The following is a 16,361-nucleotide window of genomic DNA, read 5'->3' as shown; positions in this document are numbered from 1 at the left end:
CTTCAACTGGTACAGTACGCAGCAGCACGAGCCATTATGTGTGCTCCGAGAACAGCGCACGTTACTACTCTGCTTTGCAAGCTATATTGGTTGCCAGTTTGCTTCTGGGTCCAATTCAAGGCACCAGTTTTAATTTTAAAACCTTTCATGGCATGGGACTGGGCTAGCTGAGGGACTGCCTCTCCCTGGTTACATCAGCCCACTCCATCAGATCTCACAGAGAAGGCATGCTGCGGGTACCATCAGCAAGGGACCTGCATTTGATGAGTCCCAGGAGACATGCCTTCTCTGCTGTGGTGCCCACCTTATGAAATATCCTTCCCCCTGAGATTAGATCAGCTCAATCCCATCTGATATCCCAAAAGGCCCTCAAAACCTGGTTATGTGATCAGGCCTGGGGGTCTCAGCGAACCGGAGACTTGCTCAGATGGCTCCATTGCTGAGGGGGCCATTATTATCCTCCCTCTGCCAGTGGTTTGTATCTTTACTTTTTTATGGTATTTATTAATGTGGTTTTTATGTTTTTATCTGTTGTTTTTCTATCTGTTGTTTTATGTTTGTTGTACGCTGCCCAGAGTCACTTTTGGTGAGATGGGTGGCTATATAAATTTGTTTAATAAATTGAAGCCATTTAGTGGCCTGCTAGAACCACTGAAATGGAGCAGAGCTTAACACAGCTGAGAAGCTATACTCAGAAAAAGAATATTATCTTAGATAGCTTCAATGAGCATATTAGAGAAACACATGTTATTGATCTTACACATTCAGCCCTCTCAAGCATAAAGAATCACACACTTAGAGTAGGTTAAGAAGTAAAAAGAATATCTTACTGACTTTATTCTTGGTTCGGTTACATCCATGTTCGGTGGAAAAGATGAAATCTTTGTTCTTCTTTTGTCCCTAAACATAATTCACCCTTAGCCCTACAGCTGCTAAGAGCTGCATGGAAGATAAGAGCAGAATTCTTCATCAAGGCCCAAGCACAAGGCCCTGATGAAGACAGCAGCATCCATGCTGCCTGTTCAGTTGGTGGAAGAAGGAGGAAGAAAGAGAGAGGAAGTGGGAGGGGCAACAAACAGCTTCCTCTCACACAGAGAATTGCATCATGGGATCAACTCATTTATTTGCTAATTGAGGCATGCTTATTTGTTAACACTTCCAACATAAATAACATTAATGACTTGTCCACAGGCCACTCCCTAGGATTTATTCCTGTTCAATCTCTCCATCTAAAGATGCAGCAACCCAGATGGGGGATTAGTCCTTGCAACTAAAGATTTAGTTTCCACAGAATTCCACAAAAATGAAAGTCCAGCAATCTCACCTTTACCCTCATCCTCAAATGCTTCTTATTCTGGAAATAATTATTGCAAGAAATGTGTAATTACTGTATATATGAAGATATGGTGCATCCAGTCTTCCGAAATAGATTAAAAACATAGCAAGAATTATCTGGTGAAGGCAGAAATCTACGAAGGTTGATATATTTACAGATTACTGGAAGAATAAAAAGCAATCTTAAGAAAGGAGACAAATTTAAGACAAATGATACAGAAGGAACATTTTATCATGTGATGGTCATGTAAAAAACTCAAAAGTACTGGAAAGAAATATATAGTGTTATTCACAAAAAAATGTAAAACCAAAGTTTGAATTGAACAGAATTTCATTTTTATACTTTTTCTTTTCCCTTTACATCAGGCCTGCACAATTGTGGAGGGAAAAGGATCACACTGATAAGTTAAAAACAATCACAGACCATAAAGGAATACCTGGTATGCTGATCAGCTGTTTGGCAGCAAGCAGAGCAGCAGCAATGTTATTGATCTTACACTGGCAGCAGCAGTGAGCCTGGAGGTGTTGGAGGTGCAGTGTGTCTTTCAGAGCAGTGGTAAGGTTTGGCAGTGGTGAGTTTTTTTAAGGCTGTTCGGCAGGCACATTTGGCCCGTGGGCTGTATATTGTCCATGCCTGTTTTCCAAGATTACATGCATCTATCTTTGGAACAATGACAAATAGTGGTGATATCAATATTAATTTCTAGTTATTTCTTAAAGATGACATAAGAAGCTTAGTTCTGTACATTTAATTAATTGATTGATGAAATAAAGAATTTGAAATGTTATGATAATTGTAAACCCTGTTAACTGATATTTTTTATTATTAAGCATTATGTCTCTTTCATAAGAGCTGTTTTTTTCCTTTTATGGAGCTATTTATTCTGTTCTTTTAAATGTTTTAATAATTAAAAAAAAGAAATATCCAACCCCTTTCCAACCTCACTTTCTTAACTGACTGCAGGGCAGCTTTAACAATGTGTTGAATCCCCTCTTCCTTCCGCCCACACAGTATTTCCTGTGTCCCTGACTGCTACACAGCACCAAGCATAACCAAGCTAACCCCAGGCAAACACAAAAGAATTTCTTTCAAATGCTTCATCCATTCTTCTCCAAATGTATCTTCTGTGTTTGCGGCCAAACTGCTTAATTTTTGTTTCATCAGTCCAAAGCATTTTGTTCCAAAATGTTTCATGTCTATTAAGGTTTCTTTGGCATACTTAAGGTTTTTTTAAAAAATAAGCTTTCTTATTGTTGGAATTATCAGTGGTCAACTCAGCATTGTCTCATAAGCATAAGGGTTTTTTTCTAGTAAACGCATCTCAGTTGTGCTTGTGGGATGTCACGTGGGTCACCTGATTTCCACTTCCTCCTTCTTCTCGGGTTTGGGGATTAACAATCTCCATTTTACCTCTTGGGCACACCTGCAAGCTCTCATCCTTTTCATCTCGCTTGCATGCAGACATTTCTATTCCACATAGAAATGTGTCTACAAAGAACCAGCTTTCTATTATGAAGCTATTTGTATCCAGATCCACTGAATAAATGTAAGCTACCTTTTTTTCCTCTTCATCTAACTACTGTGTGAAGACTGAATTCTTTTCTGAACATAATTAAGCTTAATGTGCAAGTTTCTTTTTGGTTCACACTTCTACTTTGCAAGATTGTTGTTAGCTGCTTTGGAGTTCTTTTATTAACCTTTAAAAACCCCATCACTTATGACAACCAGAATAACAACTTTCCCATGCAGATCATGGTTTTATATGTCAGCTAAGCTTTTCAGCAGGTCATTTGTAGTGATCTGTGGAATTTATTTTAGAAATGTGACCAGTTTGGAAGCAGTTCTAACAAAGACTTTTCTTCCAGAGCTTACCTTAATTGAAATATAGCTCCCATTTCTTCACAATGCTTCTCACAATTGAAATTGCTAGTTGGAGACAGTGAGTTTTTAACAGCCTTCTTGGGCTTATCTTTCTTTCCAAATGCTCAGAGAGCTACTTTGAAGAGTCCATGGTTGCTGAAAGTAGAACAACAATCAAATCTGAGAGGTCACATTAAGAAAATTTCTGAGCTAAAAGAGTTCTGCAGGGAAGAATGGCAAAAAAATCCAAAATCAAGAACAGAAAGATTTAGATATGTCAAGGACAAGTCTTGCCAGATTAATTTGCTTTCATTTTTGACTGGGTAACTCCCACAATCAATTGTTGGAAATACTGTAGACATAAGAAAAGTTGCCCATGACATTTTGGTTTGCACACAAGTTACAATTAAGTGGCTTGTAAATCATGCTCAAGGAGCATGATTCCTCTTCAGGTTGGAGGGAAATGTCAAGTAGGGTTTACAAGATTCAATCTGAGTCTTCTTCAGTATTTTTATTAATGATTTAGAGGAAGAGATGGAAGGAAAACTTGTTAAATCTGCAAGTAAAACAACATTAGGTGAAGCTAATACCCTAGAAGATATAAATAAAACTGAAAATAATCTTGATAGGTTAAGAGAAACAGACTGAAAGTAAGTAGCAAAATGAAATTTAACAGGGACAAATCAAAAGTACTGTATGTTACTCAGAAAAGACTAAAATGCAGAGGTATTGGATGGGAAATTCCTCACTCAGTAATAATACCTGCAGAAAAGTTACTGGAATCATCGATTGAAAACTGAATAGGAGTCAGCAGTGTGATGTGGTTGTAAAACATAGAAATGCAGTTTTAGACTGCCTCAACATAACTATAGTTTTCAAAAAGAAAAAAGGAAGGGCTGGTTAACAGGTGAAGGCAAGAGGGCAGTGTAACTTTGCTTCTGTCTTCTAAACAAATGAGAATTGTGTTCAAATGGACTTAAGCAGAACAAGTAACACAAGGAGAAAGTGGCAGCCCAATGGTAAATAAAGAGATAGTTAAGTGGTAGTGATTACTGTAAACATAGATTCCAATTCAATCTGAGGACATATAAAAAAAAATTGCTTGCAGGAATCAGCCTGTGTTCATCAGGAACAAGTGATGCCTGAAGTACAGTAACTAACTTTTTTGGTAGAGTATCAATTTTGCTGAAATCTATTGTACTTAGACTCAACAAGACTTGTAATAATCTCAGTAGAGACTATTTGACCCCTGGCCAAATAAATGGTGCTGTCAAATTGCTATCCAGGAGCCTGTCCACATCTGGATGGGGAGGAACAGGTTAAGATTCCCAGTGAGATGGATTGGCTTTGGATTTGAAAGCCTATCAATTCCAGTAAGATTCCATTGTTAGTTCTCAGTAAGGTTGCACTCCCCCAAACAGAGCTGGTTCACAACTGGGATCACCTTAGACTCACAGCTCATCTTGTGTGCCGATTCTTACCTTTCCTGGAACAGAAGGCATTATTCACTACTGTATTGCTCATGCCAATGCTCATGCCAATGCTCATGATTGGACTACTGTTACACACTCTAGATAGGGCTGCCCTTATCTGCCCATCCCACTACGTCCAATAGAGTGAACATGCTCCAGGCCCTTCCCTCAAATGTTGCCATCCAGTGGGACCAAGGAAGCATGCCTTTTCCATAGCAGCCCCTGCCCTATGGTATACCCTTCGCCTCCAGATCTGGCAGGCCCCCACCCTCTTAACCTTCTGGAAAACCATCAAGAGTTGGCTTTTCCCCCAGGCACTGGATAACACGGTGGGACTATATAGCTGGATAGATATACTGCATTTGGATTGGGTGCCTGGTTTCTAGTTTGTTGTATTGCTGTATTCTGTTATTTATTGTTGTTGTTAGCCACCCAGAGCTGTGTCTGACAAGATGGGGGGCCATATAAATCTTTTAAAATAAACAAACAAGAGCATCCAGAATGCAGCAACTCAAGTACACCCATGTAACAACTCTATTCCAAGGGTTGCACTGATTTTGGGGTACAATTCAAGGTGCCAATTGTCATATTTAAAACCCTACAAGGTTTAGTGGCAGGGTATCTGCAGTATCTCAGTAACATCTGCCTCCCCCAAAAGATCTAGTAGGATAGGTAGGGTATGTGACCTTGACCAGACACTGCCGTCTTCAGGGACCATGGAAGCCTGGTTTCTCAGTCGCTGCCCCTTTGGGTGGAACAGTATCCCCCACAACATTTGAGCAGCCCCCTCTTTCTAGCCTTCAGGAAATTAATGAAAATTGTCTATTTCACCAAACCATGGGGGCTAGTTTGCTATAACTACCCCTTCTGAGAAGGAATTGGTTTTATTCTTCTGAATATGTGTTTTGGTTTTATGTTATTCTAATGTAACGTAGGGTTTTGCTTTTAAATTTGATTTGTATTGTTTTAAATCTCATTATGTATTGGGCAAGTGTACACCACTCAGGTTGGCTGGTTGGAACAGCCTATAAACAAATAAATATGGCAAAATGTGATCTCGACTGTGCTGCCATTAGAGGCTGACCATACATCCCGTTTAGAACGGGACAGTCCTGCTTTTTTTTAACATTTCCCAACCATCCTGTCATTTTAATATAAATGTCAATTTTGTCCTGTTTTTTAAAAACATTGGAGCCGTTATTGGGAAAAGCGGGAAAAAATTGAAATTGAAATTGAAAAGGAGGCTGACTTGGCAGTAGTTCTCAATCCGGCAGGAAACCTAGAGTGGGAACTGCAGGAACAACTGATTGGCGGTGAGCAAGAGGAAGAGATGCTGCCGCCAATCAGTGCAGTGGAAGACGGTTGGAAAAGTGTGCCCAGCAGAAAAGAAGCTGATTGGCTCTCAGGCCAAAACAGCAGGAAGAAAATAAAATAAAAGGGTGCGCCAGAGAGGAACAGGTTGTCGGGGACAACCGTTTACTAGACTCCTCCGTTCCTGTCCTCCCGTCCCAGCTTGCTGCCGCCCTCAGCCCTCCAGCAACCTCTCCGCCCAACGCCACCCCTGCACCAGCCTCTCAGACCCAACCACTGCCGCACCTCCTCCTCCTGCACCTTCCCAGCTTACTGTTGATGTTTTTTATTGTCTTTTTCATGAATACAGAATATTACATAAGTTTAACCCCGTCCTGTTTTGCCATCCTAATGTCCCTTTTTTGTCTCAAGGAAATATGGTCAGCCTAACATTAGATGGATAAAATACAAGGAAGCAGATTTTGATTGGACATTAGAAAAAAATTCCTAACAATAGAGTAGTTCAACAATGAAACAGCCTGCCTCTAGAGATGGTGGAATCTCCTTCACTGAAAGTATTTACCTAAAGGCTATACAGTTTTTTGTCAAGATGCTGTTGTAGTGAATTTTAGATTATGTCCAACATCCCTTCCAATCCTTCCATTCTTTTATCCAAAATGGAACTTTCTGGGCAACAGTGAGAAAAGACAGTAGTTGGAAAAATATATATAATAATACATTTCTAACAATAATATGGCAGAGCTACACAATTGTTTGATCCATTTTATTCTCTCTCAAGATGCATTCTTTATTCCTGTTACTGAATTGCAGCTACGGTCCTTTGAGACCTCCTGCTGTTTTCCGCGGAGTTTCTTCCCTTCCGCTTTAGTAGGCCCCTCCTAAGGGCAGCCCCACCAAGCTCATCCCGGGCTTTAATTGTCAAGGGCGCCTAGAGAGACCAATCAACAGAGCCGCGCCTAAAAGTAATCGAGTAACCGAAGACCGCGGCGACCCGAATGCTACCGCTCCGAGGGCGCGGTCCTCCCTTCCCGCTCTGCTGCCCACGCGGGCGTGGCCGGAGGTGGTGAAGCGAGATCTTTTCTGCGGGGAGTATCCGCTAACGGAGCCTCACTTGCTTCCTCGTTGCACTGCGGACTGATTGCACCCTCGACGACGCCATGCCTAAGTGCCCTCGTTGCCAGAAAGAGGTCTATTTCGGTAAGTGAGAACTACTGTCCCTTCCTCGCTCCGGGGCAGACATAGCCGGGGTGGACAAAGCAAAGAGGGGCCACTGTCTGGAACCACTTCCGAGAAACACTTGAGAGACCAGGATTTGGGTCTTTTCTGGGGCCTTTTCCGGAGCCGGCGTTACGCGTGCTAGGTAGCAGCTAAGGCTGATTCAGGACGGAGATTCTCGGTGGCCCTCCAGTTCGGGTCCCCGTCTCTCGGGGCAAAGTTGCTAATGGCTCAAACCCCTACTAAGGTCGTGGGGCACTGAAAAGTCCGAGAGCGTCCCGGGTCCTCCAATGTGTGGACCACCCTGGGAGCCCGCTGTGGGAAGACTGTAGTACCTGAGCTCGAGGTCTTCTGCGTAGTAAAGAGAAGTTCGGAGACGCAATTTCGATTAGGAAAAGGGCACAGGCTTGGGCTAAAGTTCACTTTTATTACGTTTTTCTTGATTTCTCTGTGTCTTTCTGTTGTAGTCTGATCCGAAGACCTTTTTTGGTGCATCTCAGGGCACTGAGAATTACTGTCTCTCACATTAGCACACTCCAATCTTCCCAAACTAGAAGATTTCAGTACACCAGACCTACATTCCGTACGTTGCACTTCTAGAACTTTAAAAAGACTCTCCCTTATAGTTATTTGCAGCAGGAAGGAGAGCGCCTTACGAAGAAGAAAAAGAGAAAGGGGGGGTAGAGACAGACAATAGCTTGATTCAGGAGGAGGGAGATTTATTTCTTGCAGATGGGCAAGGAACTGGTTCGTCTACATAAAGGCTAAGTCAGCCATTCAGAGAGAGAACGAGTTTCTCAGCCCTGGAGAACTGGTGACAGTGTGCCAAGCTAGGTGGACCAATGTTCTGATAGGATGTAGGGTGAACCACCACCAATCTGAGTTTAATGGTGGTGTGTAAAAATAATATATGCAGTATTTAGTGGATTTTGTTCCCAGATAAGACTGCAAAACTTCACTCGCAGCCACTAGCATTTACCTACATTCTTTATTCATTTTCCAGTTTGATGTTATTAATATAGATTGTAAAAAGAAGTAGTCTGCATTTTGTGGAAATAGTTAAGAGGATAATTTCAGCAACTCATGTTTTATGCAAAATATGTCCAGTCAGAGACTTGGCTGAACAAACTTTCCCTATTCCAGTGTCGTCCAGGAATACTGGATCTATAAATTCCAGAACTCCCAGTGTTGCCATGCTGGCTGAGCATTATGGGAGTTGTAGTCTCAATTCATGTGGAAGGTGCCAGACTTTTGGGAAGGGGTTTTTTTCTAAATTTGGTTTGCAAGCTTCCTATTGAAGGACAGAAGAATCCATGCTTGAGGGTTGGAAAACAGTGCCCTTTGATTGGATCTAGAGTCCAGTTGGGGCTATAAACTTGTTATCATGAAAAAAATGAAGTATATCATAGTTCATGCTTGATGATCACTTTATAAATATATTTCCCTGTATTTCTGTATGGAGTAGCCAGATGATACAAAATTTGCTGAAGCCAATAAGAAACAATACTAAAATAGCACAATCACCTGCTCTTGAAGATGCCCCTATGGGAGAGCATATGCCTGAGGGTGAAAATAATAAGAAATGCTAGTTGCTCTCTCCTGAATTATAAATTCCAGGCTTCCTTAGTTTTTACCAGCAGGAGAAGGGAGGAACATGTATTTTAACATGGATACAGTATTGTGATTCAGAGATTTTTCATGCCCAGGATATAGGTGAATAAATGAGTTAAACTTGCAGATTTCATAATGCATAGAATACCCTAGATTCTAAGGACAGGAACAAAGGTTCTTCACTTCTTTAATTAATTTACATACATGATGCAACACTGTAAATTAGGCAACCAGAAATGTAAGAAGTTTAATAAAAGAAGCAAGACACTAATAATTTCTCCTGCTTTTCAGACAGACTGGAAAGTGTGTGTGTCTGGGTTCACACCTTAAGCAAATCCATGATACGATTTGTATGATATATGGATTGACACTGTGTGTGTCTAGATTTTTGTGGTTTGTAAATAAAAGGCCCAGGGCAATATTTCATGGAAATTATGTGAGGGAATCATTGAAGTTTGGTGCAACATGTTGTTCAGTGTATATTATTCAGAGCTGTGCATGCATCTTGGAAGACAGAATGCAAAAATCAACTTGGTGATACAATTTAATTTGATGTGAGGAATCTTAGGATTTTACCCTGTGGTCTTTCTTTAGTACTGGGGTACAATTTTAGAACATGCAAGAGGTAACTCTGAATATGTGCAAGGCACATAAAGTAATCATATTACAACTTTTAAAGAAATATATATCCTGCCGCAGCACTACTTAAAAAAGCAGCTGCTGTTAGATGTTTTGCACGTCGCCTTTTGAACAGAAATGGGTAATAGCTGCTCAAACTGACTTGCTGCCATAGAAAGTTGACTAATGCTACCTTTTGTCCACATAGTTTTTTTTAATTTCAACTTATTAGTTGTTTGCTTAAGGTGTAAAGCAGATAAGCATAACAAACATCCAGCAATGCAGTTCTTGTTTTAAAAAAAAAATATGTAAAGGTAATTAAGTGGGAGGAATACAAGCAACTGAAGAAGAGGAAAGCAAGTTAAATGGAATGATTAAAATTAACACAAAAGCTTTCTAGATGTTGTTAATAACAAACATAGAATGAGTAATTCTCCCTTGATACCATAAGCATTGGCTAAGGGCTGCAGCTGAGCTGACTTAGTCTATTCCATACTAGCTGTTTAGTTGGTTTGTTTTTACTTTCTTGCTAGGGATAGAAAGTCCTAAATACTATCCTTGTCACAATGGAAAAAGCAGGACAATTTTTTTATGTTAAGTATTTTGTTTAATCTCTGTAAGAAAATTTAAACTGACCTGGGGTGTGATACAATGCTTAGATACCCATATGACTTGTCTTGTAAAGAAAAAGGTTGTACAAATAATCCAATTCTTTTTCAAGGCTATGTATTTATTACTGTTCTTTGGATCATCAAATGGTTGTGGCAGTACACCATGATTGTCTTCAAACATCCAGTCAAGTCATGTGTGTTCTGCAGAACTGAGATCATGTTGAGTTGCCTGTTGTGCAGATAGACACACTCAAACTGGAGTACATCTATATGATCAGTTCTCAGATATTTATGAAAACGAATATATCTCACAAAAAACCTCTTCACGCTAGTTTCAGACATCTATGAAAACACATTTCAGGAATCCATGAAAGTACGTGTAAATGTACCTTTCTCACTGTTCAGAGTAAGATTGTCCTTCTCTTAATCCAGTTTGGAATAGATAAACAATGGTTTGGCAGCTTTCAGAACCATCCATCTACAATAGATTAATTGTCCAGTCCACACAGTGGTACTTCTATTTTAGAAACAAAGTTATCTTAGTATACAAACAATGATGAGAAAATGGTTGCAATCCTGAGGCATCTGCAGAAAAGCCAAAGGAGACATTTCGCCACCCTTCAAGTGACCCATAAGTGCTTCAAAATTTAAAAACCAGAATAATTCTCTTTCTCCCCTACTTTCTCTTTTTAAAATATAAGATACCAGCAGGGCTTCTCCTGCAGTAATGTTGGGGTATTTATTACTTTAAAAATCTTTACTTTCAGCTTTGCTTTAATTTTTGTTTTGTTTGGTTACTTGGAGAGTCTTTGATTAAACTGAGGCAAAAACAGTTTAGTCATTGTCTTGTCTTACCCAGCAATTTTCTCCATGGCAACTGTTCTCCTGTGACTGCAATAAAAAAAGGAACTGAATTGTACACAGATTTTTAAAAGGTTTAGAACAACTCTTTTTCTGTTTGAAGAACAGTTGATGCATTAGAGATGTTATTATCTATAATGAACAGTGTTATAGAAATACTTTTAATATGTAAGTCCCATTGATAGTACTGCTGCTCAGTCTAACCAAAGTTCCTTTCTACATGAATAGTTTAAGCACCCTCAGAATTCCCTTTCACACTAAATGTATTAGTTGGTCATCCAACTGATGCTGCCAACTTCCAGGAAATAGCTTAATCTGTTCTCTCTCCTCACTCCCTTTTTTCATTGTTATTTCATAGTCAGAGTATTTTAAAAGAAAGATAAAAACTAACAAAAACTAGTATTTAGAATGAAGAGAGAAGAAAAAAGAAGGAAATAAAAGAATGAAGCTGGAAGTGCAGAAAAGAAAGAAAAAAGAATATAAAGAAATGACCTCCGATTTTCTTTTACAATAGTTATAAATGTAAATTAGTCTCTTACTCTTTGGTTATAGCATTGCTTACATTTTTTCTATAATCTATTTTTTTTTCTAATCATCAAAAAAATCATAATTTCATTTTTTTTTTCTGTTTCACACAAAAAATCAATAAGGGGTTTCCAATCAGCATTAAACTTAGACAATGTCTTATCTCTAATTAAAGCTGTCAAATTGGCCATCTCTGCAAGTTCTATCATCTTCACCATCCATTCCTCCATTGTGGGTAAAGTCCAATCTTTCCACCTTTGTGCACATAATAATCTCACTGCAGTTGTCATATACAAAAACTAAGTTCTATGGGTTTTTTTCAACTGTTTATCAATCCCAAAAGAAAATTCTCTGGTTTCAAGTGTATATTAATCTTTAAAATTGTCTGTATTATTTATATGTAATTAAGTCCAAAATTTTCTAAGTAGTCAAAAATTTTTCCCACCTAGCATGGACTATCAACTTACTTTACCACCCACTATGTAACATCTAGCTGGCTTTTGGTTATTATTAACTCATTTTCTTCCCAGAACACTCCCATTCAGTATACGCCACCTTTCAGGACATACTCAGTCATCTTTCTAGCAACTAAATGAGTTGTCTGCTGTTATTTACAGCAGATAGATGATGGGCTGGGGCTATGAGAAAAGGGGCTTTTGAAATTTTCTTTCTGTGGAGGGGTTGGTGGCTGTGCATGCACATACTGCCTGCCTGCCTGATAGCAAACCAGTACTGTGGAGTGGGGAAGGAGGAAGATCTTTTTAATTGAAATGGCTTCAGTATAAAGTATAGTCAAATGATTGATGGCAACAGCTAAAAGGAAACAAACTGTGTGTTTGAACAAATAGTCACAGCAAACTCCTACATCCTTAGCTTGGTGTTTACATACTAAGCCAAGAAAAAATATCCAAAAGCTATGGCTTAGCAAGATAGCACATTCTTTTCCCCAAGTTCTCCTATTAAAAAGGGATTTGTTGGGAAGGCTGGGAAAGACTCCCTGCCTGGAGAATAGCTGTTCGGAAGACCATATCAGTTAGGAGTGGGGCACTTTCATTCAGTCTCTCTTCGTCTATGGCTCTACCTCTACCATAAATGTTTTTGATTTATGTTTATATGACGACAGCTGAAAAAGTCACCTCCCTGGGGAAAGATTGGCACCGACCATGCTTGAAGTGTGAAAAATGCAACAAAACCTTAAGTGCAGGTGGCCATGCAGAGGTAAGTGGAGTACATGGAAAGATACATGTCCTTTGCTTTTGCTTGAAGAACAGTTTTGTCCTGTCTCACATAGCATAGCTAATGCATAATTGTTCTTTTAAATGTATTCCTATTTTTATGTTTAGTTATCAGGCCTGGCATTTAACCATATGTGGGACAGAAATAATGCCACATAAACTGTTTTCCTATACCACTTTTGGGACCATGTTCTTCAGTAAATGGCCGTGTTCTCCAGTGATGCTTGGAAAAAAATCTGTGCGAACAAACTGGAGAAGAGAGACCATAGTCGAGATGTCTATCCAAATGAGAGGGAACTATAGGGACAAAAGCCAGGCCTATGGCTCTTAATGTTAGTCTGTTTACACTGCAAAACACCTGCCTGTTTAACTTTGGGGATGAGTAAACTGGCAGTTTTGAGACTTTGTGTCTGCCTCCATCCTCAGAGGGAGAAGGTAATCCAACAGAAATTTGGGCAGACTCCACCAAATATAATTTTGTTTATGTTTCCTTTGAGATGTTTCTCTTGTTTCTACAGCATGATGGGAAACCTTATTGCAACTACCCCTGCTATGCTGCACTGTTTGGACCTAAAGGTAGGCGTCAGCAGGAGGATGTTATTGTATAAGCCGCCTAGAGAAATTCTAGTGACAGTAACAGATGATGATGATGATGAATAGATAGATGGTAGATAGATAGGTAGAGGTAGATAGATAGATAGATATAGATAGATAGATGAGAGAGAGAGAGAGATGATAGAGAGAGAGAGAGAGATTAGCATTTTTTCTTCTTGAATAATGTTATCCAGAAGTATAATACAGTAACTTTTTAATGGCATATCTAGTGCTACAGCAATCTCTTTGCTTCACACAAGATGTTCATAAGATGTAAAATCTACCTTGAGTGTGCATTTGCTAGTATCTGTCCTATATAAATAGCATTTCTATCTGGCATCATTATAATGTCACAATGTCAGATGCCTCATCTGAAATAAAGCCAGCCAAGTAGATTTTCACTCATTTTCTCTAAGAGTTTATAATAGTAAATTTGTTCCATGCCAGTGACTCATTTGTTTGCAATATGGTTTTTTATGCATAACAATGTGTACATTATTTCAGGTGCATTTCTGCACATCTTTTATAAGGAATGTTTCCTTATATAATGTTTTTCTATACAAATTTTGAATTGAGAACTTAGCTGTAACATTTGAAGCATTGCCATTGTAACATATTTGAGAGATGATTCATTCCAAATTCTATGTATTTGGGTTGAAAGCATGCAAAAATCTTGGATAAATGGAATACTTTTGCTAGTTATTAAATATAAAATATTTTATGTAAAAGCTGGCTACTAAATAATATATAGAGCAATCCCATGTTGTACTGCAAAATGCTCCAGCTTTCTAGCAGTTCTAAAGCCCTGCTTGTCACGTATTTTCATGGTTCTATTTTTCTATCTTCTTAATTTTTCTTATTCTAAGCTATGGGAAAGAATTTATTCAAACCAGGCCAGCAGCTGTTCTAAATTTCCCCTGGGTCAGTAGCATAACTGAAGGCAGGGGAGGATCTACAAGTCTTTTGCACTCCCACCCTTTGCCCAATTGCTTCTATGAGATTTTAAGGCTTTCTAAGAGATTTCAAGACGTGAGAAATCAGAGATTAGCAGGGAAGGATGAAAGAAGGAAGAACTGTATGTCAGTTTTACCTCTTAGGAGTTGGAGCCCTCTTAATGACTTTGGAGAGGGAACTCTACCAAATCCTATAGGACCCAGTATTTTCCCCCATATTCCTTCTTTCAGATAAGACGTGAATGCAAGGTTTGGAATGAAGTGGGAAATCTTGCTGTACTATGGATATTTTACACAACTACTTGTCTGAAGTTCTGGAAAAACAGGCAAATATTAGCAACACTGATGTGTCCTGTGTTCACCTTAGAGGTTAGGGTTAGGGGTAAGCTTGCCAAACAGAAAGCTTGTTTTGATAACAATTCATGTTTTGCAACAGTACAAGGGATTGGGGGTTTCTTCTCCAACATATTGTTGTAAGCCGCCCAGAGTCACTTGTTGAGATGGGCGGCTATAGAAATCAAATAAATAATATTCCTGTATGTTTCTAACAGGTAAGTTTTACAAAAGATAGAAATGACAAAAGGTGTCGCAAATTTCTGAAAAATGGGATTTTTCCTCTGTTAACAGTGAGGTGGCAGATTCTTTTTAGCCATTGTTCACCAAGACAATGTCATAGAAGTCTTGCATTTATTCAGGACATTGTTAAGTTGTTGCTGTCAAACTCCGAATGTAGCAGTCTGTTGTTACATCATAAGAAGCTTCAGTCCATTTAAATACACTCTTCTGACCTCACTACAGAGTAGGCTATAGTTGACCCAAACCAATACAGGAAAAGATTTTTCTCTATATATCTGGAAGGTATCACAGAAGAAAGAAGCATTGGCTAAAAGGTCTTATCTAAGCGTTTACCATTTCTTTTCCTGAATTTTTCTGGCTCATCAGATAGTATAAAAGTTCCCCCAGTACCTTATCTCAGAGTGGAGGAGAAGCACTTGTCATAGACTGAGAGATGGAGAGGTGCTGTTAAAATCTATAATGCCTGACCTTAGTTTTCTCTTAGGGTTTGGCCGTGGAGGTGCTGAAAGCTACACTTTCAAATAAAGCCTTAGGTAAGTGTCATTTCTTTAAACTTCTACTGATAGGCCCACTGATTAGAGAGGCCAGATGTGAGCTAGCCTTGTAGGCCAAGTCTTGCTCTTTGGTTTTGCTCATAATGTTTTCTTTTCCTCCTTAGGACTGGAAGGATTAACTTTGCTGAGTCCAGGCAGGAGTTCATAAGTAGTACAACCACTGTTTTTTCTCCTAGAAGTGAATATAATAAAGACTTCAGAAAGAGAGATGATAAATGAATGGGAGTTTCCTGTTTCACATCAGTTGAGAAATATAATCATGTAGAAACCAGCAAATAATAGCACTGGCAGCAACTTAGGGAAGTGTGCAAGTTAAAAAAAAATCTAAGCCTGCTTTTAGATCTTTCCTTTTATTCTGGTTTTTATAACTTACAAATAAAAGCTTAAATCAAAAGAGGCTTGCAGAGGATCAGTGAATCAGGAAATGAACATAAAAGTCTAGTTAATATTTGCTGATGTTCTTTAAGAAAGACTATTACAGAGGCTATCCAACTGTCTTCAGAATTGTCTTTAGTGAACTCATGTGAAATGAACACTTACTGTACCCATTGAAACTTGCATTCTGAATTTATAAACTTCAGCTCAGATTGAAACCCATTGTGGAGCAATCAGTTGATTGTACAATCAGCAACCAAGTATGTAGTCTGCCAGAGCATTGATGTGTATTTGTGTTAAAGCAATCCCAGAGAGGCTGTCTGTTCATTTATACTCAGCTTTAGCAGGCTATTTAATTTACCGTGCAATATGTAATCTGGGATATAACTTGCAGTGGAAAACAAGTAAAGGGGATATATTGTTAACCTGACTGTCCCATCCAACTCCTTCTCCTCAATATATTTTCCATAGCTACTGTGTATCTGCAAACTAGCAAGTCTAGGCCACTGTTAGGGTAGTATGGGTAAGTTTGACTCTATATTGAAGCTGAAAAGCGTATGGCAAATAGAAAAGCTGGGACAGTACCATTCAAAGTGGCCCCAATTGTACAGCAATGCAGCCATGTTTTAAGAGAGAAAATATACATGTGGCATA

At 39.1% G+C, this 16,361-nt stretch overlaps 1 protein-coding gene across 1 annotated transcript; it reads left to right on the top strand.

Moving 5' to 3' along the window:
* The first annotated feature begins 6,976 nt into the window (after nucleotides 1-6,976).
* CRIP1 (cysteine rich protein 1) lies at nucleotides 6,977-15,925 on the top strand. The gene is made up of 5 exons (XM_063298593.1): nucleotides 6,977-7,176; nucleotides 12,544-12,638; nucleotides 13,174-13,231; nucleotides 15,263-15,311; nucleotides 15,437-15,925. Exons 1-4 carry the CDS (start codon nucleotides 7,137-7,139, stop codon nucleotides 15,301-15,303), a joined length of 234 nt encoding a protein of 77 aa, XP_063154663.1. The 5' UTR covers nucleotides 6,977-7,136; the 3' UTR covers nucleotides 15,304-15,311; nucleotides 15,437-15,925.
* Nucleotides 15,926-16,361: the final 436 nt, after the last annotated feature.

This window comes from Candoia aspera, chromosome 3 (genome assembly GCF_035149785.1).
Source record: "Candoia aspera isolate rCanAsp1 chromosome 3, rCanAsp1.hap2, whole genome shotgun sequence".
Classification (NCBI taxonomy): domain Eukaryota; kingdom Metazoa; phylum Chordata; class Lepidosauria; order Squamata; family Boidae; genus Candoia; species Candoia aspera.
The sequence above is the reverse complement of the archived record's forward strand: the minus strand, read 5'-3'. Positions and strand labels throughout refer to the sequence as shown.